The sequence below is a fragment of the Archocentrus centrarchus genome (genome assembly GCF_007364275.1).
Source record: "Archocentrus centrarchus isolate MPI-CPG fArcCen1 chromosome 18 unlocalized genomic scaffold, fArcCen1 scaffold_23_ctg1, whole genome shotgun sequence".
In the NCBI taxonomy this organism is placed as follows: domain Eukaryota; kingdom Metazoa; phylum Chordata; class Actinopteri; order Cichliformes; family Cichlidae; genus Archocentrus; species Archocentrus centrarchus.
In genome coordinates, this window is record NW_022060145.1 from 1,592,992 (window position 1) to 1,620,252 (window position 27,261).

The 27,261-nt window shown below is 40.3% G+C and overlaps 1 protein-coding gene across 1 annotated transcript in view; it reads right to left on the reverse strand.

The window, feature by feature from the left end:
* The window catches only part of nrxn2b (neurexin 2b), a 639,543-nt gene that overhangs the window by 275,342 nt on the left and 336,940 nt on the right, over positions 1–27,261 (reverse strand). The window contains exon 16 of the mRNA XM_030722576.1: positions 24,658–24,777. Coding sequence (XP_030578436.1) covers positions 24,658–24,777 — 120 coding nt within the window. The remainder of the gene's footprint in view (positions 1–24,657; positions 24,778–27,261) is intronic.

The following is a 27,261-nucleotide window of genomic DNA, read 5'->3' on the forward strand; positions in this document are numbered from 1 at the left end:
CTTGTAATGAATAAAAAATGATTTGGGGGATTTTTTTTTTAAACACACACGGTCTCGTATTCATTTACCAGACCCAGTGATTGATTTGGATGTGGGATGTACTTCTCAGTGTTTCTGAATCTTGTTCAGGGTTCTTGTTCACCTGTTAATAAAGTCCCTGTTCTTGTAACCATGCAGTACATGGAAACATATGATGTAAAGTGAGATCTGAGCTGAGAAACAAGAGAAAAAAAATGTAGGTCGAGCATGTGTGTGTGTGTGTGTGTGTGTATATATATATATATATACTGGCTACTCCAGGCTACATGCCAATGTATCCTTGGGCAAGATACTTAACCCCAAGTTAACCCCAGTCAGGACAGGAAGGCTCTCCAGCGTGTCATCAAAACAGCACAATTCATCTGTGGAGCTGCCTTCCCATCACTACAGGACACTTATAATACCCGGGTAATAAAGAGGGCACACAACATCATCAAGGACCGTACCCACCCACAGCACACACTGTTCACACTCCTGCTGTCTGGCAGACGTTACAGGAGTGTAAAAGCAAGAACAACCAGACTAAAAAACAGTTTCTATCCACAGGCCATCAGGCTACTGAACCACTGACTGATTACCAAACTGTGATTACCTGCCTTTCTTTCATCTGTATATATCTGTATATATTGCACTTGCTTTATTATTTATTTATTTTTATTTTCTACTTTTACTTTCCTAATATACTAGTTCTTAAATTTTATTTTAACTTAGTTGCTTATTTCAATTGTTTGTAAAGCAGTCGCTAGTAAGAATTTCATTGCTCAGCATAACCACAGTGTTTTGCGGTGTACATGACAATAAACTTCTTGAATCTCTCCGACCGTCCTGTCGGAGTATGAATGTGTGTGAATGTTAGTTAATTAAAAGCACTTAGCTTAGTAGAAACATGGAAGTGCTTGTATGAATGTGAGTGCATGGGTAAATGTAAAACATGTTGTGTAAGCGCTTTGAGTGCTCTGATTGAGTAGAAAAGCGCTATATAAGAGCTAGTCCATTTACCATTTACCCAGTGACGTGCAGTCAGGGGAGGCAGGTGAGGCACGGCCTCACCTGTCATCGTGGAAATATAAAATTAAAAAATAAATTAAATGGTTATATTCATTCAGTGATTTGTATTTTAAAGTTCTTTTCCATTTAACTACACCATTTTTAGATTAGTTTTTTTCAAAATCGTTGAATTTTCGCATTTGCCGGTCAAATACTAAGAGACGAACGGTGAGGCACCAGCCCGGCGAGCCGCACCACGGATTGCGCAATCCGTGGTGCGGCTCAGTATAGTCATTGCCAATGACTACTAACTGTGCTGGCATGCTATGCAGTGAGACCGGATTACTTTCCCTTTGCATGTGGCTATTAAAATGTTCTAACACTTTTACTATATGAACTAAATTTCTATATTTTAGCTGGTGTATATAATGCACAGTTTTTTTTTTTGTTTTTTCATTAACAACTGTATGTGTGTGTAATGCATTCTTGTGTTGAGCGATCATGAAACTGCTGCGAAGAGACACTAGGTGAGGCACGCAGTTCTCGTGCCTCATGGTAGGGGGCGCTGGTGATCCCAGGGACTCTACGACTCCTCGGTGGCAAGCTACCATAAACAGTTAGCAAGGCCAGTTAGTTTTTCCTGTTGCTTGGCCTTATGTTCAACATGGAAGATTACATAACTCAACTGAAAGAATTTTCTAAACTGGACTTTCAATCGAAGCAGAAGATAATAATTAAAGGAAGACCAACACCGGAGCTAAAAGGTTTGCTTCAGACTATGTTAATGTTAAACAAAACAACTGTTGCCAATCAAATGGTGAATAAGCTATATGTTTGTAAATCTGATGTGATGACGTCAGTGCCTCACCAGTCACGACCCTCACCGCACGTCACTGCATTTACCATATCATCAACAAGACTGGCTATGGATACCGACTACGGAATGGAGCAAACATCAGCGACCTCCTGTACATGATGACATCAAGCTGTATGCTAAAATGGTAAATGGACTAGTTCTTATATAGCGCTTTTCTACTCAGTATGAGCCCTCAAAGTGCTTAAAAGTGAACGAGATATCGATTCACTGATTCCAGGATCTACAGCAATGATATCGGCATGTCATTCGGACTGGAGAAGTGTAGTCGGATGGTAACTAAGAGGGGAAAAGTAGTCAGAACTGAGGGGATTACACTACCAGAAGGCAACGTTGCAGACATTGAGGACAGCTACAAGTACCTTGGAATCCCACAGGCAAATAGGAACCATGAAGAGGCCGCTAGGAAAGCTGCAACCTCCAAGTACCTGCAGAGGGTAAGGCAAGTCCTGAAGAGTCAGCTGAACGGGAAGAACAAGATCCGGGCTATCAATACCCTGCTGGGATAGTAAGCTGGCAAAAGGAGGAGATGGAAGCCACTGATGTTAAGACAAGAAAGCTGGCCGAGGACTAGTGAGTGTCAGAACCACCGTCCTAGATGAAACAATGAAGATCAATGAATACATCAGGAAGATGGCCACAAAGGATCATGTGCTTATTGAGTACCTCAGGCAGCAGAAACCTGAGAAAGAAGAGGACGAAGAACAGGAACCATCATGGAAGGACAGGCCTCTGCACGGCATGTACCACCGGCAGATAGAAGAAATGGCTGACATAGAGAAATCCTACCAATGGCTGGACAAGGCTGGACTGACAGACAGCACAGAGGCACTAATCATGGAAGCACAAGACCAAGCTCTAAGTACAAGATCAATAGAAGCTGGGGTGTGCCACACCAGGCAGGACCCCAGGTGCAGGCTGTGCAGAGATGCTTCTGAGACAATCCAGCACATAACAGCAGGGTGCAAGATGCTAGCAGGCAGGGCATACATGGAACGCCATAGCCAAGTGGCCGGCATAGTATATAGGAACATCTGTGCCGAGTATGACCTGGAAGTCCCGTGGTCAAAATGGGACACGCCCCCAAGGGTGGTTGAGAACAACAGAGCTACACTGTAAGATCCTGTGGGACCTCCAGATACAGACAGACAAACTTGTGGTGGCTAACCAACTGGACATCGTAGTAGTGGACAAACAAAGAAAGACAGTCGTGGTGATAGATGTTGTAATACCAAGTGACGGGAACATCAAGAAGAAGGAACACGAGAAGCTCGACAAATACCAAGAGCTCAGAGAGCAGCTGGAAAGGTTGTGGAAGATGAAGGTAACAGTGGTCCCCGTGGTAATCGGAACACTCGGGGCAGTGACCCTCAAACTGGGGGAATGACTCCAGCAGATTCCTGGAACAACATCCGAGATCTCCAGAAGAGCGCAATACTGGGAACAGCTAAGATACTGCGCAGGACCCTCAAGGCAAAATAGACCACTGGGATTTTTTTTATTATATATATATATATATATATATATATATATATATATATATATATACACACACACACACACACACACACACACACACACACACACACACACACACACACACACACACACACACACACCCACTCAACCTATAGGGGGTCTTTTTTTTTTCCTTGTCCTCCAAGCTCGGGTCCTCTACCACACTCCTGGGAGCTTGAGGGTCCTGTGCAGTATCTTAGCCGTTCCTAGGACTGCACTCTTCTGGACAGAGATGTCAGATGTTGTTCCTGGAATCTTCGGGAGTCATTCTCCCACTTTGAGGTATCCTTCTCAACTGTCCACACACTATAATCTATTGGGTTGAGCTCTGGACTCTGTGGGGGTCAGGCGTTTAAGATGGCTTTTGCTCTTTTAACCTGTGTCTCTTTTTGCTGCTGGGTTAGTAGTGGGACTTTGACTCTTCATTTGGAGGTCCTTTTTAAGTATCCTTCTCAAGGATGTGTTACTGATTATGAGGTCAGCAACCATCCTTCTTAATGATCTCATGGGGTTGGTCCATATCCTCTGTTTGACATTGTTTATAATAGATGTGACCCTTGTGGACTTCTTCCTACTAGAGCCAGCTTTTCTGTCAGCACCACCGGTGAGCTCCAGCTTTTTCTTGACATTATAAACTGCCTGTCTTGATATCTCCATTTTTGTTGTTTCATCTAGGACAGTAGTTCTGACACTCACTAGTCCTCGGCCTCCTTCGTTCCACTGAACATACAGTCTCAGGGTGCTGGATTTGAGGTGAAACCCTCCATGCATGGTAAGAAGCTTTCTTGTCTTGATGTCAGTGACTTCTATCTCCTGGTTTGGCCAGCTTATTATCCTAGCAGGGTATCTGACAACTGGTGTTATTTGAACCAATCTTGCTCTTCCAGTTCAGCTGACTCTTCAGGACTTGCCTTATTCTCTGCAGGTACATGGAGGTTGTAGCTTTCCTAGCGGCTTCTTCGTGGTTTCCATTTGCCTGTGGGATTCCAAGATACTTGTAGGTTTCCTCAATATCTGCAACGTTGCCTTCCCTCTCTTTGTTACCATTCAGTAACACTTCTCCAGAATGATATTCCAATGTCACTGCTATAGATCCTAGTGGTGCGGAGCAGTGAACTGATATCTCGTTCACTTCTGGCATATAGATTGATGTCATCCATGTACAGGAGGTGGCTGATGTTTGCGCCATTCCATAGTCAGTATCCGTAGCCAGTCTTGTAGATGATCTTGCTGAGTGGGTTCAGGCCCATGCAGAACAGCAGTGGGGAAAGAGCATCTCCTTGGTAAATCCCCCACTTGATGGTGACTTGACAGTTGGCTTGAGGTTGGCCTCTAGTGTGGTTCTCCACATCCTCATTGAGTTCTTGATGAAGGCTCTTAGGGTTCTGTTGATCTTGTTTAATTCTAGGCATTCCAGGATCCATGTATGAGGCATCGAGTCATAGGCTTTCTTGTAATCAATCCAGGCAGAGCACAGGTTGGTCAGTCTGGTCTTACGGTCTCGAGGGACTGCTCTATCTACCAGTAGCTGGTGTTTTGCTCCCCTGGTATCTCTGCCAATTTCTCCTTTCTCATGTATTGAGCTACGTGGCTGCTCATCTTAGTTACCATTATGCACTCACTCATTCATATGAATGACGTGTGTCCAAACTTTTGAGACTTGGTATATGATATTAAGTTCATGCAACTTTTCCTCAAAATAAACACAGTTCACTGGTGGGGCACTTTTCTTAGGTTACAACACTATCATTCATACAGTATCCACTTTCATATCCCCTCTTATTGTGGTCTTGCATGTTGGAAGTGTTTATAGTGGAACTGCACTTTCACTAAGAGCTAACCACCGCAGCAAAGGTGCAGTTAAGTGGTTCATGTAAACAGTGGCAAGAACACATGTGAAATTACAAGTTTACGTGAGGCAAAACATCTCTTTGATACTGAACAGCACTGTCATTACTAATTATGTTATCATTCACAAAATCACATATTGTCTCTCGTGCTCACTCTCTTTTAAAACACTCACACGTACACAGAAAAACACGCGAGTCTCAACAAGAACAGCTAGGGAACAACGTGAGGAAGATACAGAGAGAACAGGACAAAGGGAGATTAATTGATGGGAAGGGTAGAGGTGAGGCATAGTTGAGCAGTACAGCAGTTGGGGGGGGGGGGGGGGCTGTCATCCTTTTTTCTTGAAGCAGAATATATGGAGAGCGGGGACCGCACTGTGAGCTGAAAGCTGCTTCAATATTTTATCACTGCAGCTAGGCCCAGCATCAAAAGTAAGGATTTTTCCTCCCCTTTTCAGTCCTTGACAGCCACAAATGCCACCACTGATGAGTGTGGGTGTAGCATGAGATACTAAAACTATATGCAGACACAGTTTTCTCGCTCTTTCGGTTTACCTTTTACATCAATTTCTTTAATTCACAACACTATTAAGAAAATCTCAACAATAAAATCTCTCTCTCTCTCTCAGGTCTGTATTTCTCTATTTCTAGGCTAATTCAACTGGAATCTAACTTGCAAAATGCAGAAGAATTTTTCACTGGTTCCCGATGTGCACTGGTATCAAGAGATTAAAAAAAAAAGAGAAAACATTTCTTCTGCTATAGCTCTTGAAATTACCATATTTCTTGCTTATTGGTGTGACACTGTGCTCTGCACTGTTTTGTATTTTAAAACGATGCTGGCTGGGCCCTCAGGGGGACTTGCAGACTCTCACTTCTTCCCTTTGCATCCGCGTTTCTCCACCTAATTCTTATCGCTTCTTTTTCATGTTCTATATTCAAATTTTGACAATGAAATCGTTATGTAGGTGCTGGCCTTTAATTAAAGTCCTGTATTGGCTGGTTACTTGCCTCTCTACCTTAGATGACTGCATCCTTGTTTCATTGTGTATTTATTGTAGAATTGATTAGCGCTACACTGGCTGTCAATGAAAAGCCCTTAACACTCAGAGAGCCGATAAATTTTGGGACTCTCAAAGAAAAACACTTCTCATTTTCTCATATAAATGTCAACTATATTTCCTGGTAAGAACTGAGCAGCAATTAGAGGGAACTTTTTATAGCTGAAGAATTTCAAAGCTGTTTAACGTCACTGATAATTTGATTGACAGAAAATACATTGTCAGTTCTTCTTGTTGTTGTTTTCATTATTAGGAAGTAACATCTGTATTACTACTAATTATATCATTATTATTATTCACTAAAAATATGAGTGCAGCTGCTATTATGGATTCCAAGAAATCATGGAGCATTTCAATACTGGGGGCAATATGAATCACAAGATATGCAAAAACAATGTGTTTGTCGTATGTGTGTAGCCAGCTGAGCCATCTAAATTTCCAGTATGTAAGTGTGTGTATGTAAGCAAGGGGCTTCAAGGGTTTATAGACTATTCATAAGAGAGAGAGAGTGAGAGGCAGAGCACGAAAACCTTACTCAGTCTTATTTGACTTAAAAGGTTTCATGTGACCCTTTGGCCTTTTCCAGGCAACACATTCTAAAGCTGCTGATGGTGGCTGGCCGTGCACATCTGGGATGAAACAGCGTGCACTTTGCTATTGAAAAAAAAATCTGCGCTATGCAATCAGCTCCCCCACACCCCTTTTGCTCGCTTCTTCTGCCAGCTGCTTGCTATAAAGTAATTGATTAAAAATAAAACCAAGTGAGTCTGATCAGAGCTTTTGTGTTTTTGTGGATATATGCTCAAGATCTGAAGTAATTCAGCTGCAAGATCAGAAGGAGAACAGGGAGTTGAAATATATGCGAGACGTGCAGGGAGAAGGGGAGACAGAAAAGAGAGAGGTAGAGCAAAGAGACTATTGATCAGGTAAAGCTGTGCTGCTTGTCGATAGAGGCCTCTCTCCTGGGAGTGGAATGACACAAAATAGGGAGGCAATATTTATTAGGCTGTGTGTCCCTGACTATGTGTATGTGCCCATAAGGGAGGGTGTGGGTGTGAGCATGCGTGGACATTTGCACAAGGGGGAATGTCACACTGATGGGCTTTTAGATCGAAATAGTCTTAATGTCTGCACGCAGACAACTCATGCATGCTCCATCGGTGGCAAGTAGGGAAAATAGGCCAATTTAGTGGTCTGTAAGCCTTCTATTGGAAAGTCAAGCTCACATTAAAACAGAGAATCATTGAAGGAAAGCAGAAATATATGTCTTATTGAGTACTACTTTATGATTTTCCAAAAAAGACCACAGAAAAATAAAACTTTTATGCTGCATAAGTAACTGCAAGAGCAGAAGTTTGGAAAAGCCAACCCTTATTTCCCAACGATGTGATACAGAAGATAAGATGAATTTCTTGATCTAATTTAAACACCCAGAAGCTATTTAATGTGTATTTCCCTAAGATTTTAATATACAAGTTCTGTTCCATTAAAACGCCAGAGAGGCTGATAATCCAAGGTTAATAATTTAGGTCAACCTGGCAGCTTAGGTCCTTAATTAATGAACAGTGATTTGGAATAACCCACACTGCTCTGACTACACTTTGAATAACATTATAGCATTCATATCACTGGGATAAAAAGAAAAAAAAATCTGAAATAAAAAGATTTGTTGAGGTGGGAGAAAAATAAAGCTAGAGTGGAGAGATGACAACAGGAATTAGGACAGCTTAACTTAAATGTAGGGACCGTGGTGGTGGTGGCTGTGCGTATGGACTGGGTGAGGGGTTTTGCGGAGTGAGAGAGACAGAAATTATTCCAACTCCTCACTTGTCTTTCACAGCATTTCAGTGAGATTTAAACAGCCTTAGGGATAATCTGAGAACTGAGTAGTGATGTGCAAAGCAGTTCTTTCTAAGGTCTTGCTTCACTAGAAACAGGTCATTAAAAAGATTTGTTCAAAAGATACTTTCACCAAATCATTGACCAGAGCTTCAATTATGTAGTTCCAGTCACTGAACTGCAGCATGGCTGACAGGTGTATATTCCTCATGATCCCTGGCTTCCAGAACTGACTTCCAGAATTTCTTTGGTGGGTTCTAACAATTTGGGGGAAGCCTTATAGGTGCAGTGTACTAGGATGATCTAAATCTTCTGTATTGCCACTACAAACGCCGTCAAGTATAGTCTGCTATCTGATAGCACAGCAGGTAACACATATGGAGGCTGGTTTAAAGAAAAGTCTCAGTCCAAATAAAATTTAGAACTGGATCATTATAGTCGCTATGACACAAGTTCATCGCTCTTCTCCTTCATATCAGTTATTTCCACAATAAATGTATTTATAGTTTATGCTTTTCACCTACACATCCTCAAAGGTTAATTATGCACTAGGGCTGCCTTATTTCACCCATGACAGTGTCATTGCAGTTGCAACAGCACTGACACGTTTCTACACTCTTCTCTCACACAGATCAGTTGAACATTTTTTGGTTGAACATGTGTTTGGGTTTATGTGGCTTTACATGCAATCACATTAGGGTCAATTATGGACCTACATTATATTGCCAAAAATATTTGCTGCCTTCATATGAACTTGAGTGGCAGCTTTGCAGCTATAACAGCTTCAACTCTTCTGGGAAGGTTTTCCACAAGGTTTAGGAGTGTGTTTATGGGACTTTTTGATTCTTCTTCCAAAAGAACATTTGTGTGGCCAGACACTGATGTTGGACAAGAAGGCCTGGTTCTCAGAATCTGCTCTAATTCATCCCAAAGGTGTTCTATTGGGTTCTATTGGGACTCTGTGCAGGCCAGTCAAATTCTTCCACACCAAACTCCCCTGTCCATGTCTTTATAGACCTTGTATTATGCACTGGTGTACAGTCATGTTGAAACAGGAAGGGGCAACTGTTCCCACAAAGTTGGGAGCATGAAATTGTCTAAAATGTCTTGGTATGCTAAAGCATTAAGAGTCCCTTTCACTGGAACTAAGGGGCTGCTCCCAACTCCTGATAAACAACCCCACACAACCTCCACAAAATTTGAGACTCGGCACGCTACAGTCAGACAAGTACAGTACCATTCTCCTGGCAACTGACAAACCCAGACTCATGCATCGGATTGCCAGACGGAGAAGTTTGATTTGTCATTCCTGAGAACACGTCTCCACTGCTCTAGAGTCCAGTGGCGGCATGCTTTACACCACTGCATCTGACATTTTACATTGTGCTTGGTGATGTAAGGCTTTGATGCAACTGCTCGGCCATGGAAACCCATTCCATGAAGCTCTCTCCACCCTGTTTTTGAGCTTCTCTGAAGGCCAAATGATGTTTGGAAATCTGTAGCAATTGACTACAGAAACTTGATGACATCAGTGCACTATGCACCACTGACCCCGCTCTGGGACTTTATGTGGCCTACCACTTTGTTTCTGAGTTACTGTCATTCCCAGTCACTTCTCTTTCTTATAATATCACTAACAGTGAGGAAATTTCACAACTGGATTGTTGCACAGGTGCCATCATGGTACCACTTATCACTGTACCTTGCTGGAATTTACTGAGCTCCTGAGAGTGACCCATTCTTTCACAGTTGTTGTAGAAGCAGTCTGCATGCCTTGGTTTTTACACCTGTGGTCATGGACGTGACTGGAACACATGAATTCAATGATTTTGATGAGCGAGTGAATACTATGCTGAGTGAGTGGCAATATAGTGTACCTTATGGAGTTCCACAGGGTTCCATGCTAAGACCATTTCTATTTACATTATACATGCTTCCCTTAGGCAGTATTAGTAGAAGGCATAGCATACACTGATTACACTACACTAATTTCATGCTTCTAAATTCAGATAAAACTGACGTTATTGTACTCTGCCTTTCAAATTTTAGAAATGTCTATCCAGATACTTACTCTGGATGGTATTACCTTGAGCTCCAGAAACACTGTGAGGAATCCTGGAGTCATTTTTTTGACCAGGATATGTCCTTCAATGCAAATATTAAACTAGTATGCAGGATTGCTTTCTAGAATTTGCACAATATCTCTAAAATTAGAAACATCCTGTCTCCGAATGATGCTGGAAAACTAGCCCAGGCATGTATTATTTCTAGGCTAGTAATTCATTAGTATCAGGTTGTCCTAAAAACTTGCTAAAAAGCCTTTAGTTGATTGAAAATGCTGCAGTGAGAGTACTGACAGGGACTAGGAAGAGAGAGCACATTTCTCTTCACTGGCTCTCTGTTAAATTCAGAAAACAGACACATGAATGAAGATAACATGGAAGACAAGATACAATGTAATTTATTATATTCAAAGGGAAAATATCCAAACAGTATATCCACAAGGGAAACCAAGAATAAACAAAACAACTGAGTGTTTTGGAGTCCAAAACACTGGGCAACAGGCCCAGGACCATGACGCAGACCCCCTCTATACTTTCAAGATTAGGCTTTAAACTTTCCTTTTTCATAAAGCTTATAGTTAGGGAACAGGAACAGGTGACCATGACCTCTCCCTTAGTTATGCTGTCATAGGCTTATGCGCCTTGGGGGCTTGCCATGATGCACTGTTTCTTCTTCATTGACCTCTTTTTAATCTCTATATGTTTACACACGTCTCTCAGTTTAATCACTGTTAATCTCTGGCTCTCTTTCACAGTGTGTCTTTTGTCCCATCTCCCTCCCCTTACTCCCACCTGGTCACAGCTGATGGCTGCCACTCCCTGAGCCCGATTCTGCCAGAGGTTACTTCCTGTTAAAAGACAGTTTTTCCTTCCCACCTTTGCCAAGTGCCTGCTCACAGGGGGTCGTCTGATTGTTGGGGTTTTCTCAGTACAGTTGTAGGGTCTGTTTTTGTGATTTGGAGCTATATAAATAAAATTTAATCGAAATTTTGTTGGATTAAATGATCGCACCACTTGCTAATCTGTTTTTATATGCCACTTGTTTCTTTTCATATGAACTAACTGAACTGACAGATGGTGAAAACATTTTGTTTTGGAAAGAAAGAGCATGAGAAATATTTAATATGGCATGTAGGTACAAGAGAAAAGTAAGCCTATAACTGTGATAAATTACATATAATGATTCCATAATGTGTTTAGACCTCAAAAACACTCAACTTTATCCTGGTCCCCAATTTACCTGAATTTGAAAATACATCTAAGGCTCTCTTCCTGAGTGAATGGAATGAATTAGGAATGACAAAGCACTATACAAATTGACAAGCACAATGCAAATACATTATTCAAGAGCACTGCTGCTGTAAGCACATTTTCAACTTTTTGGAGAAGTAGAGGCAAAAATTAGCTTTCAGGTCTTGTTTGTTTAGCCAGCACTCACTAAGGCTCCAAGTTGTGTGTGTGTGTTTCTGTGGTGGGGGTGCAGTCTTAATGTTGATATAGCGTTTTGTTTCACTGTCATTATTCTGCCCATTTCCCTCCCACCTTTGCTTTTAAAAGCTCTTACAGTAGAAATGTTTTGTCAGGCCTGCCTGTGGTCCCTACAATACACGCCAGCTGACTGGGCAGCCTGAGCTACTCTGTTTACAAAGAACAGACTTGCCATGAATAATACACGAAGTGCCAAGCGCAGGGATGGAGACAAGAGAATAGAGAAGAGGTTCTGGCTTACTTTTAGCCAGTAAGCAAAAAAACAAAACAAAAAAAAAAAAAATCTGAAATCACAAGACAAATACATCTCTAGCCAGAGAGAGAATGCAATGGTGGATATTCAGCTACAAGGTGATTTATGGAGATAGGTCAAATCCTCCAACAGCGTTAAAAATGGGAATGAAATTCTTCTCTTACAATTTGTGTAACAAATTTGTTGAAATGCATTTATTATCGATTTCACAGCAATACATGTTCAGCTACGGTTAGAATGGCTGCATTCAGAGAGCAGTGGCCTGTCGTCATTGGGGGTTATTAATGTGGTTTCTGACTTGCTCAAGGACACTCGTCTACTTTGTTATGCTCATATGCCTGGCTTCAATCAATCCTTGGCCCTGCTCTGCGCTGATGTGCTTGTAAGCAAAAGGAAAGGATACAGAGGATGCAAAATTCTGGTGTACTGAAAAGCCATTCTATCCTATTCTATTCTAAAAAAATAAAATGATTATAAATTTAAAAAAAGAAGTGTGGACCATAGCCATAAGATGACAAAAGTCCTGAAAAAGGTGTGGGATTAGCAGACTTGTAACACTAATTAGATGTGACTGTACCTTAATGTAACACAGAAGTGCACGCATTAGAAATTTATACAATAAATCCCTGTAGTGGGAAATACAACTCCAACTTTACACTGAATAATAAATATTCAAAGATAAATAGAGTAAGGGGTAAATTAATGCATTAAGCTGTTTGGTATGATGGAGGTATGGGGCTCTGCATGGGCACAAATACTTTTCTGAGCTGGATTTGCTAAAAAAAACATAAAATCAGAAAAAAAAAATATTAATAGTGCCTTACAAAGTCAGCATCAATGCCTGTTAAGTACTGAACATGAAATATAGAAATGAAATTTAAAAATACAAACTTTCTCTTGTGTCAGATTGTTAGGGGACTTCTTTTAGAAAGAAAAGAGAAGACTGACTTGATTATACATTCCAAAAGCGAAAGTCAAACTTTCCCTTGACAGCTAAGGAAGGGAGGCTTTGAAAAGACTACCATCTCTCCCCCTCTCTGCTTGTGTCTCTGTCTACATCTTCTTATACTCTCCATCTTTGGTCGCTCTCATCTGTACTTGGCCCATCCCCATGTCACCCGTCAGAGTACAGGAATCAAAGACACTGAAAGGAAAGCTGTATAATAATATGGAGAGACTCAACACAGCCCATCTCAATATAGTAACATTAAAAACATACAGGGACATACGAGCACATACACCATGCCCAAATATCTCCACTGAGATCTAACGGCAAAAAATTAAAGTGAAATCTCTTTAAATCTTTCTGCTCACACATAACAACAACAAGGTCATGCAAAATTTCACACACGGTTTTAAGAATATTGTGCAACACGGGGGTCAAGGGAGGAAAAAAAACGACTGTTTGAATCTGTTGAGCGTATGTGAAAGTTTTTTTTTTTTTTTTTTAATGGAAGGGGTGTGAGGCATATTCCTGATTTATCATCCTCCTTGGTCACTATCATTTATCACCTCACTAGGCAACAGATTAAGGGCCTGTTTTAAAATGGCCACTCGGCAGTGCTGCTCAGGCTTTATTACTGGTTTAAGGAACAGAGAAGATGTGAGTACAAAATATATAACCCAATGTTCAGGTAGGAGTGAGTTTATGACACACTGATTCTCCCAGTTTCTTTGAATGTACTGTAAGAGAACCTTCAATATGTACACATTCTGAAGCTTACACCTCTCATCTCACATCAATGAGAGCCCACTGTTAATAAGATACTGAAACAATATGGCCCAAAGTCACTTGGTCACTTATTATACATTTGACACTGGGGAACCATTTACTCATGGATATATACACAGAGTACATGAACAGCTCATTTGAGTGTGTAAATATGCTGAATGTATCAGAATATGTGATTAAAAACAAAATCTGTTTCCAATCCTTTTATATAATTTTCTGTGATCATTTCAGTTAAAACTACATGAAACTGCTAAACAGATACTGGAGCTCATGGAACATGTTTTTCCTGCTCCTTTATTGCTATTATGCATGCAACTGATGTCTCATTACCCCTTTTTGCTGCGGAGGGAATGTCTGAGGAGTTAGAGCTTGCCTTCAAATGAAGCACATGTTTTGAAAACCCAGTTTAAGCCTCTTGCTAACACATAATCAGTTGTTATTTCTGGAGAGTGTGAAAATAAAGGATTCTTGTTGAAGGACGCCAAAAGAGTTCAATGACATGCACTGCCTAATGATTTCATCTTCCAACCTCAATCTATGTTATTTTTTTCAAAAAATTATTTAACTTCTTTGATTTCTCTGACTGCAAGATTTATCCAAAAAGCAATTTTTTTTTGTTTTAATTTAATTCTAAATGTATAAAAGGTCAGTCAGTAAGAAAGTAAGTTTTTTGTTTTTTTTTTTAGATTAGTGTGTAATTTTGTCTTCCAACAAACTGATGCATCTGGGAAGAGCATCTTCCTTCGGGCTAAATTTCGTTTTATGTATTTTTCTAGAGACCAGCCACATGTGTAGTATGCCAAAAGCGGAAGAGAAGTCATAGGCAGTTGTGGGCTATGGAGGGTCATTTAAATTCATGCCTGCACCTTCAGACTCAAGATATGATCAGCTGAGAAGGAGTTCCACAAAAGAAGCAAAAACATGAAGGAAAGAGACAATGGCACTGGCAATAAAATGTCATTCTCTTCCTCCTCACCTCAAGCCTCATCTCCCGAACTGAAGCCAGTGTTCTAACACACAAAAACATGCACAAACATCCTTTTATTTCCCATATTTTTGATATTATTTATCGTCAGCAGATTAGACGCAAGACTCTCTGGACAGCTGATGAGCCAGCTACAGAACAACAGCTGATTACAAGCTAACATCACGGCAGCTAATGTTAGGCTTGAGGTGTCAAAAAAAACATTCACACATTCCCTCTGTTAAACAGTTTGATTATATTTGGACATCACATGAGTTTATTCAGTTAACCTCAGAGTCCAACAGTGTTAAATCCACAGTTTCATTAATGCTGACTAACAGTAGCTAACAGCGGCGCTTACTGACAGAAAAGTTCAGGATATGCTCAACAGCTCACTTAAGTATGGCTGCCATTGGACACATGAGCATTACTGACTCATTGACCCATACTGGACTCCTTTCACAAAGTTTTACAGCCTCTTCCTGAGTAAATAAAGGTGGATGCATCTCACTCAGTACTGACAGCTGAGGTAACCAGTGGAGTGACAGCCTACACAATGGGGAGAATCCGGAGTCACTTTGCTATCCGGGTACATTCACCACAGATGAAGGGTGGCCAGAGTTTTTGAGATTATTTGGGGGTAAAAACATTTTATATTTCCTGATTTTCAAAAATATTAAAGTTTAGTCTGTACAAAAATGTATTTTTTTAAACAAACTGCAGTAGAAACATGCCGGCCGGCCGCTGCCATTATCGAGTACAGTCTAAATTTAATGTGTTCGATCTCTCTTGGCTGGCTAAAACACGTTTGTCCTGTAGCAGCCACTGTAGCTAGGATTATGTACTTGAAATGGGACAGGTACGAAAGCAGAACTCAGTGGACTACAATTTGCAATCTTCTGGCAACTAGCGGTTAAAAATGTACACACTGGAACTTTATTTACAATAATCTTAATATCTAAAAATGTATGGGACAATGTACATAATGAATAATGTTAAACAAAAGCCTGCTTGATTCAGACTTGTTTTTACCCTGAACAAATTCTTCATGGTTGAATAAACTTGAAATACTACAATTACTCTAACATCCCAGTATTAATGTTTAACTTTCTTTTTGACTGCTTTAAAAGTGTAATCCCTATTGCCAGCAACACTTTCCCCACCCTACAGGGAAAACCAGTGGAAGAGAGTGTAATTGGGGTTGTACGGGGTATAAAGGGCAGGGAGGTAGAGAAGTGGAGGAAGAGGACAGGAGAAATGAGGAAGAGGAGGAGGAAAGACAAGGTGAAGGGGAGACTGTCAGCTCAACTTATCGACAGCTCAACCCCCACAGGGATAAATACAAGGAAGGTGTGCGTTTGTATGCATGTGTGTGCATCCGTGTGTGTACATGTCAGTCCTGATGATCTGCTATGTCGGCTTGAGTAAAGGTCTCCCTCTGTGCGGAAGCCCTAAGGAAACAATGACATTCTCAGCTGAGTTTCTTATGCGTTTTCATGTGTGTGCGTGTGCAGAAAGAGACAATGAAGAAATCTGACTGCCTACCATAGCTGCATTTCCTAATACCAAATTCAATATGTAGACAGTATGATCCAATATTTCACATATTCTGGAAGCTGAGCCACTCCTAAAGCACTAGCTATTATTTCAGGTAGTCAGCATTACCAATGACTGATGAAACTTGCGCATCTGTTTGTATTGCAGCCGTCATTCATGCCAGGGAAGACAATATCTACTTCCAAAGATGAGCCTCTTCTGCAGGGCCAAAGGTTTGCCGTGCCAACACTCAGTCTTTATGTACAAAAAGGCAGTAAGACATTCTCATTTATTGTCCTTCAATAAACACTGCACTCTAAAATCCCATGCAATCTTTAACTAAAGCCAACCATGCAGTGAAAAATATACGCTGTTTCAAAGCAAACAGAAAACTTATCAAGAGCAGAAGTACATTTCTGATATTTTTTACCCAACGATACAGGCAGAAGTCTGGCCTACCTGCCAAAGCTGCCGGGCTCACAGACAAATAGACACTCTGGGGAAAAGATGAGGAACAGAATGTTTGCTGAAACTTGAAGTTAATGATCTCAGCACAAAGGGTTCTGAAAACCTACAAGGGTGTTTTAAAACTGCGCTCACAGCTAAACTGATAAATTAAAGGAGAACTTCTACTATTGTAACAGTGAATATGCAGCTTCTGTGTGAGCCACTTGTTTTTACCATGTATTGCATGTGTGCTGAGTTCTTGAAAATTTACAACCCCTTTGAAATTTTCAGTTAATATTGTATCAACATTCCACTTACTGAGCAAAAAGCTTTATTTCCACCTAAGTCATATGTTGTGCCAAGTGACTACCCTCTGCACCACAAGGCCACATAGTGTGGGCATCCACCCTCAGTCAACCCCCTTCCAGCTCTTGAAATAGTGACTTCTAAAGTCCAATGGGCTTAACACTGCCCTCTTTTGCAGAAGCCAAAAAAGCCTTTGCATGCCCAAACACTATTTCATTACTCATGCACACTATTTTCCACTGCATTCCATCCATACTTTCATTTCTCTGCCCATACTTTCACCCCCTGTGTCTTCAAATGGGAAGATAGTGGCAACCTCTCTGGTCTCTCTCCATCTAGTTTTTTTTTTTTAAAGCAGGCCACTACTGAAAAGTGGAGAGGGAGCTGGTTGTATATCTGTGTGTGTGTGTGTTTGTTTATGGGCATGAAAGGGAAAAAAAGTAATTATTCAGGATTCACACTGTGTTTCTGGCTTAATGAGGTGGCGGTTAATCGCTAGGTCCAAACAGCAGCACTTTGGGGCCGGCTGGCAAACAGCAGAGAGAGAAGATGGTGGCCACAGAAGGGGAGGGAGGAATCAAATCCAAGCATAAAATGATAATGCAATGCCACAGAGCACGACCAAAAAAAAGTGAGACACGGTCCCACGTAAAAGGCAGTTGGCTTTTATGTAAGACCATACTTGTCTTTCTTTGAGATGGCTTTTTGGATAAAAAACACTTATTTCCCTTGTTGGATCAGGAGGTTTGTGGGAGACTTTTTTTTCTCGCTTTTGCCGCTCTGCTTACTCATTCCTCCCGAGCTCGGACTGAGTGCTATTAGCTGGTGATGAGAATGTGAGAGGGCTAAAGCCTCCCCTTAAGTCCGTCCTTATCCATGCTGCTTTGAGCGCATGCTATCCATGCTGAAGTGAGTGTGACCTTCATCACAACAAGCGGCATGACATTCTGTATCTTGATAAAACCGAGTGCATTACACACAGTGAGGCGGGATTCTAGTTTCCTCTAGAGTGCAGCAGCCATCTTTTTGTTTTCGTCGTTGGTTTGCCTTTCAGCTCAAGTAACAAGCCAATGATCACCTGTAGAGCTGCTGGAGTGGATGAGAGCGAATGCATTTCAGTGATCAGGTTTCATTAAAGTTTGGTAAAGAGAGACGGCAAGAGGAGCTCGCCGTGACCAGTGCTTGTTTAAACTTATCAAGCTCATCAAACATTAACAGTAGGCTAGCTAAAGCAAGGAATTCAACACTTGGTGAGCTGCATTTAGTCCCTTTAGATTGGCTAAAGTCAATTACGTACTTGTAAGGTATGAACAGTTGCATTTTCCCATGCCATGAAACGATGATGACCACTTGATGCTAGTCGTTTGTTAGAAATTACATGTTGATATGTATTTTACAAATTATAAACAATCAAAGCAAAAAAAAAAAAAAAGAAATAAAAGGCAGACTGTGGCCAGGGTTCATGAAGACTCTAGATATGGAGAGTACTGCTTCAGTGACAAGCTTTTGTACCACAATAGACGCATTCTGATGAGTTTTCTTTTTTCGTGCTGAGTGTGGGAATGCTAATGGAGAAAAACAAACAGAGATGAGATATAGGGAGAGGAGGCAGATTGAAACCAGCAGTACTGCAAACACACTGGCACTCTGTGCTCAATTAGTATGCCTGACAGCACTATGGACCGGCAGCTGGACTCATTGTACACATGCATGTTTGGTGCTAATGCCCGGCCAGTGCATACAGTTAAAACAAAGAATTGCCCAAACAGAGCATCTCCTCCCTGGATCTCCTTCTCCATTCCTCTCTGTCTTGTTTTCTCTCTGTTGTTCTCTCACTCACATAAACAGAAAATGAAAGAGCAAGAGAGAAACAAAGTCCTCGTTCCACACGCTCTTACACAGCATCTCTGTCTGAGTTGGTTCCAGATGAATAAGGCAGAATACCAAGTGGCCCACTTATACGCTATGCAGAGACAAATAGACCAGTCAATCACTGCAGGCTGCAGTTGAATAACAAATGGTCTCTGGTGTGTGTGTGCGTGTGTGTAAGAAGGGGTACTGTATAAGCTTTTTTTTATAATTTGCTGCTCCACAAATGCATTTGCGCAAACATAGTGTTATAGTATAGGAAACCATCTCCAGATCCAGATGAATGTAAAATTTTTTTTCAGCATTACAGCAGACGCAGTCTGTTTCTACTGTTAATGAGAACAGAAAAAGAGAAAAAGAGATACAAAGTACTGTTGGAGAGTGCTCGTGTTTCAGTGCTGCTTCCAAAGTAAGGTCTGTAGAGGAATGCCAGGGACCAATTTCATTTGCAGTTCATCCTTCCCTTCAGTCATATTTTATTTATTAACATCCCCCTTAACTGCCTTTCCAAAGTGCTGTACTGTAAGCCTGTCAGAGTAAACTGACCATTGAAGGTCAGTGAAAAAGCAAAAACAATACCATTCAGCTGACTGGGAGCTGCTCTACAATGATTAAATCTTTAGATTAGAAGACCTGCTTCACACAAGCTAGAAAAAAAAAAGTATCCAGCATGAGTGAGTGACACAGAACATCCCTTTATCTGGGATGGTGGGGTAGGGGTTAAAGGAAACATTGTTAACATGGACTATATTGACCACATCCAATATCAACTTTCTGTCAGAAAGAGATTAACTCTACAGCGTCACATTTCTTTTCTATACATCAGTCTCAGTGTTAGCTGTTGAGTCAAAATGAAGCTGCTTCAGTGATATTTACAGAAACACCTTCAGCAAGCAGGCAATTGTTCAAAACCATACATCCATTTTCTTCCTCGTTTCCAATTCAGGGTCATGTGGGGGCTGCAGCCAATCCTACCTGCCATAGGGTGAGAGGCAGGGTTGCCAAGCTACCTTAGGGCTAACACAAAGAGACAACCAACCGCTCATTTTCAGTGGAAACAGTGTCGTTTTACTGTTTTTGAAAAGTATCATGTTCAGACAGAAACGCTTCAAAAACAATCTATGTTTACACGGAAGCACAAGTCATTGAAAACGCTGCAGTTCCCATTGCCAGGTCACAAGTTGGCAGTGTGGATATAGGAGACGCAACCACAGTGTGCATGTGTCAGTGCCTCCGTTTTCAAAAAGTATAGTTTTTACACCATTCTCGTGTCTGACGAGAGTCTGAAATGTATCAAAACGTTACCGTTTTCAACTGAAAATGTTCTCGTGTAAGCAGAGCCTCACACTCACGTTCACACCTAGGGCCAATTTAGAATAACCAATTAACCCAACCTTGTGCACGTCTTTGAACTGTGCGAGGAAGCTGGAGTACCCAGAGAGAACCCATGCAGACACAGGGAGAACATGCAAACTCCACCCTGTCCTAAACTGCTAGTGGAAACTTTCAAGGCAAAACTATTTAAAAATGAATAAAACAATACAAAAAAACTTCTAAAAACAGCGGCATCACTACAGCACTGACAAAGACATCAGCCTCATCAACACATTCAACAGATCCAGATAAGCCCCGGATAATCCTTTTTTAATTCCTGGCACAAGAACACAGCGTCTCAGAGTGTCACCCTTTATTTTGTCCACTGCTGTTCAGGCACTAAATTGTATGACTTAAGCCTGGAAACACTTCTTATAAAAAGAAGCTAAGATTCATGCATTATTAGAGTGTGATTACTTAATAACCTCTCTCTAATAGCATTTAGACAATCACCAATAGCCACCAAAAACTCCATAAAAACTCAATAATCTCGAGTTCCAAGTTAAAGATTCTTCAGTTCAATTTAGCAGCTCTACATTTTAAAGCAGTAGAAACATGTTCTATATACAAATACACTGATTGAAATACACTGAAAATTAATAATTTCATTAAACATGCAAAAATTTATATATACATTTAAATATGTTTTCTCTAGCTACAGTCAAGGAGAATCTCTTTCTCACACCCCAGGTAGTAGATAACGTATGATTGGCTGATGCCCAACAGGTAATAATATCCAATAGAGATAAATAGCTTCAGTTTATCTGGTAGTACACATCAGTGTTAAAAGATTCTGGGAAATGGAATCCTTTCTGTCTGTGTGTAATATCTTCACCAGTGAACTGTGAATCTGCATTCATAAATAATAACTGCAGTTTCAATAATTTTGATAACCTTTCCACCCAGAGTGAAAGCAATGACTCTGGGATTGGACTGAGGAAACGACTCTTAAGCTTTCTCGATTGAAAGATGTTTACGGCGTGAAACACATTTCTTACTGTGTTATTGTGGGAGTGAATTAAGCTCTAGGTGTGTGACTGTGTCTGGTTGCAGCAGTTCGTTTCACACGTTCATGTAGTTCAGCAAATTGTCGTTCTAATGGAGGAGTAGAGCATGCACACAGAGAGTGATTACTCACCCAAGGCCCCTCTATGCTTTGTCTATTATGGCCACCAAGATAGATCTTTAACAAACAACAGTGCGAGCAATAATTACTAAAATAATTATGCTATTTTTTTTTAATTCCCCACATAGAATGAGAAGCACTGGCAACCACTTTAAGTTCTTCATTCTTTTTTTTTATGAAAGCAAAATGAAAATAATTTGCCACATCTTTTTATGAAGCCTTTTTGTGTGGCCAGCAACACTGAAATGTAATTGTGTGCACGCTATAGCTATTTTTCCCACAGTGAGATAAAGAGGGTAAACACAACAGAGGGTGGGTCTTTGTAATTTATTTCGCTGGCCCCATTTCATCTTTTGATTACATGCATTTAAACCTTTTCTATAGTCAAAAGGCGAGACAACTCAAACAGTTGTTTATCCCAGTCTTATTTTCATTGTTGACGCAGACAGACAGGATCTGCATGGGTGTTGTGGCTCATTAATTTTTTTTCAAAGGATTTAAACTCTTTTGAAGTCAAAAATTTCAATTGTGCACAAGACAAATCAGGGATACGCAGTAGAGAACGGGCAAAATATTAGTTTTATATATAATTTTATATGTTAATAATTAATATATCATTTTACTTCTGGTAAAACTTCAGTAAAACTGCAAGTCCTCTGTGTCCAAGGTAAAGCTTCAAATCTGGAGCAGCCATTCCAAATGCAGTTTAAAAATGCTACCCAGTGTCGTAAGTCCTACCTTGGTTTTTCACAGCAGCTTGGAGAAAAAAAAAAATCCCTGAAGTTTGGCATGTTGGGAAATTTGCTGACACAATGAAGCGTTTCAAGAAGACCAAGCTGTTTATGTGGTAAAAAGTAAGCGTGAAGAGAAGCGTGATACGATCCCCAAAGAAGCCAAAAGCTCGAGTTAGGGTAACCTCTCAAAGTCGAGAGACGAAATTTTACTTTCAAAGTTCCAAAGCGACAGAAATGAGAGCAGACGGGCAGGTCGGAAGATGTGCAGCTGTTGTCAGCAGCAAAAGGACAGGCTGCAAGAGAAACAAGCGACAACAATGCGTGCAAACCTGAAAGAGGCTGACATACTGCTGTGTTGAACACTTGGATACATATATATACCTCACGTTAAACAACATCACATTAGTTATTCTGTGCAGGTATTTTTTTTAGGTTGTTTAATAATTATCCTGTTGTCTTACACTTTAATTTTAATTGGTTGCATAGACATCTATCATTGTGTCATCAACAAATTGTTTTTTTTAAGCTGGTGTGAATATCTTACACTAGTATGTCAGCCCCTCAAAAACAAACACGCTGTATAATTTGCAGCAAGTTGTGAGTGAACTTTAGCCAGCAGCCTACTGATCTGTAGAACTACAATTGTATTTTTATAAACAAAAAAAAGTGTTGTGTCAGTGTTCACAGTCTTATATGTTGGAGATGAATCCTTAATAAGACTCTTCTGCACTGCAGACTCAAAGCTTTTCTACATGGAGGCTCTTTTTTTTTTTTTTTGTCTGCAGTTACACAATACATTTGATCAGGCTGCTGGTGAAGTCCTTTCCTCCATTCTACACATTCTCACAAAACACACACACACTCTTTCTTCTAGATTCTTCCCCAGAACACATGTTGGTATACTCCCCGGATGCTCACATTTCTACCTGTCATCTTCGAAACCAGCACAGTAAAGCTGCTAACGCGCCCCACAGGCAACAACTCGAGCACGGGAATAAGCAGCCCTTTCCTTTTCCCCTTTCTATCATTTGCTCTCCCTTCTCAAGCAGCGAGGGATCTCTGCTTATCTTGGCATAGCTGTCATGCCGACAAAAAAAGTTATCACCTTCTCCCTGCTTGAGAGTTCCAAGAACCAAAAGAACACCTTGCTAATCAGCTCCTTACTATCATGGCCCATCATATTCTGTACAGCTAACATGGCAACCAACATAACAAGGGAAACATCACACAGCAAAGATGAACTGTCACCAAAAAAAAAAAAAATTGAATTGATGTAAAAATCAGAAAAGAAGCTGAGTCTGGTTCAGCTTAACCCACCACTTCATGAGCAAACAAAGACTTATGCAAACAAGTCTATTAGCCCGCCACCCTGCTTCTGCCCCTGCCTGTGCAGACTGCTGAATGCTAATTGCACATAAGCTCCATGTTACCAAGCAGCACACTGGTATAGACACAATTCCTAAACACTGCAATATTTATTCATTTAAAAAGCAGTATTCTATTACATTTAGCTTCACAATTTCACCTGAAATACTTTAAGACATAACGAGACAAGGCATACTGCTAAAATAAAGCCAACAATTGCAATAAACAATGAAAAATGGAAACTATTTATGAAGTCATTTCCACACTTCAGTGACGCTAGTTCACCCCTAAATGTAGCTACTGCACCCTCAGCAAAAGCACCGGCCACAATCAGATTGCAGTTGTGTCAACACGCAAGAGGAAAAAAGAGAATGACAAGCATTAAGCATCAAAACCATGTAAATGTTTCTCCCTCTTCCATAGCTTTTTTCTTTCACTCCCTGACTTCCAGCCACCCAGCAGGTGACCACATGGCAGGGACACGGGACTCAGATCACTGTTTCTCCTCACAGCATGTGTTGGCGCTCATGCTGAATCTCACGGTGAAGTGTGAGTTGAACAAGGTTTTACTTTGAACTCGACATCTGAAGAGGAATCGATGAGTGCAGTGCAATCCGTGTGGCCCTACTGAACTAAACTTGTTAACTAATGTTTATGCGAGCTATAGAGCTTGTTAACATTTGCCTGATAACAGTTAAAACATCTAAACATTAGCTAATTATAATAACTGTCCAATTAAAGTTATTATTATTAGCTAATGTTTCGATATTTCAATTGTTAGCAGTCAAATGTTAACAAGCTCTACAAATAATTAAAAAAAAAAAACTGCTAGTTACAAAATGAAACACCAGATGTGTGAGGATAATGCTATTAAAAGCACACACAATAGAAATATATGTATGTATGCAGAAATGCAATGCTGTCATGAGCATTTACGGCAAAAATTGAGCATCCACTACATGACATGTTGAAGATTCACGCAAATGAGCTCCCAAAAAAACTATAAATCAGTTGGAGAAAGCTGGACTCACCAATCATTTCACTACTACAATACAAATCTCTGTCATTGCCACTTTGATCGCAGACTTGCAAAGTTGCCTGTGGAGCGCTAACTTTAGACCACTATGCAGCAGCTATCCACTGATCAAGATATTTCCACTGCACGACTCACAGCAGTCATACACATTCAAACCATTTAAGAGTTAAAAAAAAAGAGCCTTTCTTTCACTTACGGTCATTGCAAAATGAGCCTCCGTAGGACGTCATGCTGCAATCGCAGGTGAAGCCCTCCCACTGCTGGAGACACACCCCCTGATGGTAGCAGGACTCCTCCGTACAGGTGGTACTGGGTCCTGAAGATGTAACCAAACACAACATAATATTTTTAATTCAATAAAATGTAAATTAAATCATTGAAATGTATATTTATTAATTGGGATCATTATGTATTATCTACAAACTATTGGGCAGTCCAATGAGAACAAAGGATCCAGTTTAAAGCTTCATTTAGCAACGCATGATTTTCTACTGCGGATTATACTCACTATTGACCCACTATTGGTACTGTCACATCAGCTGACAAAATCCACAGATTTTTTGCCTTTGTTGACTAATTGAAATCAGAAGTGGGAAGTAATGAAGTACAAATACTTTGTTACTGTACAACCTTTTACTTTTGCACTCTACAATTTTATACAAGTATCTGTACTTTCTACTCCTTACACTTCCTTACATGACTCGTTACTTTAGTTTTAACATGTCTGAGGGAAGATTTTATTTCCACTCACTGCACCTTCAAACATCAAACCTATCTGAGCCTAAAAGGAGGAATTATAACATATAAGGTACAATCATATCGGCATATCCATCTCCGGGGCTTATTGCATACAAAGACATGAAAGAGGCAAAAACCATATAAGTTATGCATCATTTATAGTGCTGTGCTCAGGGGTTACATTGGGCTGGACCGAGTGCAGATGGCTGTAAGTTGTGGTCGTGGTACTTCAGCATCTAGCTAGCACTATAGAAGAGGAGCGAAAATAAAGGGAGTAATGTGTTGTGGCAGGTAATTTCAAATGCAACATTTCTATCAGCTCAACAAATATCAGCAAACACACAAACTATTTGTGTGTAGTTTTTCACACAGTGTGTCTAGTAGCTAAAGGCCCAGCTGCTGTATTTCTCAGAATGAGAGAAAGGTTCACTCAGAGCTGGAGAACGTTGTTAGAAAGAGGACAGGAGAGGAAGAACAGGTTAGATTTAAAGGTAAGAACTGCTCAGTGACATTTAATAAACTGAACATTTAAAGCTAACATGTAATATCTTCATTTTAAATCAGATATTGATCTGTATTATGATGTGAATTATGTATTTTCATATTGTGAAACAGGGTGCCAAACAAACTTAGGTATATTGACTTAGTGTTATTCAAACATTGCAGTATAAAAAGGTGAGCTTGCCATACTGTGGTTGAATTTACAGTAAAGCTCTGAGTTGCACTGGTGCACAGCAGACTTCGTAGTCTTGGCGTAGGGGATGGTAATCACCCCATGAAATACTGGGTTACATCTTCTTGAATTCATTTGTGTAAATCCACAAAGAGCAGTAAACCTCAGGGCAGCAGCAGCTGAATACACACTGCAACCCGACTGTACTCATTTTTTTGTTTAGGTGATGAGGCAGAGTCCCCCTATATATATAATGTCGATAACAGCATTGTAGAGTGTTTTACATAACAGTGTTCAAGCTGAGTACATTCATTAGTATCAGAATTTGGATTGAAACTAAGTTTTTATTCTCGTGTAATAATATTGTTATACTATTGCATTAATATAGTACAAGTTTCAGTTAAATTTACGCAAAAATAGCTGGTAGAAACATCCTCCAAAGAGCTACTTTTGCTTTCTTACTTTGAGTACATTTCAGGGACTTTTTTCACCTTTAAAGAAGTTGAGTTTTTTAAAGAAGTTGAATCAGTACTTCAACTTTTACCAGAGTATTTGTTAACCCAAATATCTGTACTCCTACTTAAATACAGAATGTCTGTATTTTTGCCACCTCTGTTGAAATGGAAGAAGACAGGACATTCCAAGAAAACCTGCTTTTTAGTACTCACGCTCAAAATAAATAAAGGTAAAATGATCATGGTAAATGTTAAAAAAATCATGAACGATAGTTATAAGACTAGCATATAAATCACATGTCAGCCAAAACAATGGTTCTAAAAATAAAAGCGTGTGGTGGCTGTTTTGTTCGTGGGGTTTCTCATTAAAATCTCAATTAAACACAGACATTTTCAAAGAACCATGGTTCAGTGCCAGACTAATTTGTTTTCACGCAGATAAACAGAAATCTCACTCTGCCATTTACAAGTGGTCCAATTAAGAAAGACCCCCTCACCCCCCCCCCCCCCAAAAAAAAATTGTAAAACAAACAAACAAACAAAAAAAAAGAGTTATTATTTTGTGTTGTTTACACACCACTTTGGATTTAATCATTATATAATATTAAGCTCCGGCTCTCTTAGAGAGTGTCTTTTTATCCTGTCTGCCTTCACTTACCCCCAGCTGCCCCCTCCCTGTGCGTGGTCCTGCCAGAGAGTTCTGTTAAAAGGGAGATTTTCGTTCCCACAGTCGCCAAGTGCTTGCTCATAGGATGTCATCTGATTGTTGGGGTGTTTTCTCTATTATTGTAGGGTGTTTACCTTACAATATACAGCGCCTTGTAATTTGATGCTATATAAATAAACCTGAATGGAATTGAACTTTCCACTTTCTATCTTAACTGTTCTGCCTCATTATTCACTCGCTAATACAAGTCTCCTTCAAGGAGCAAAT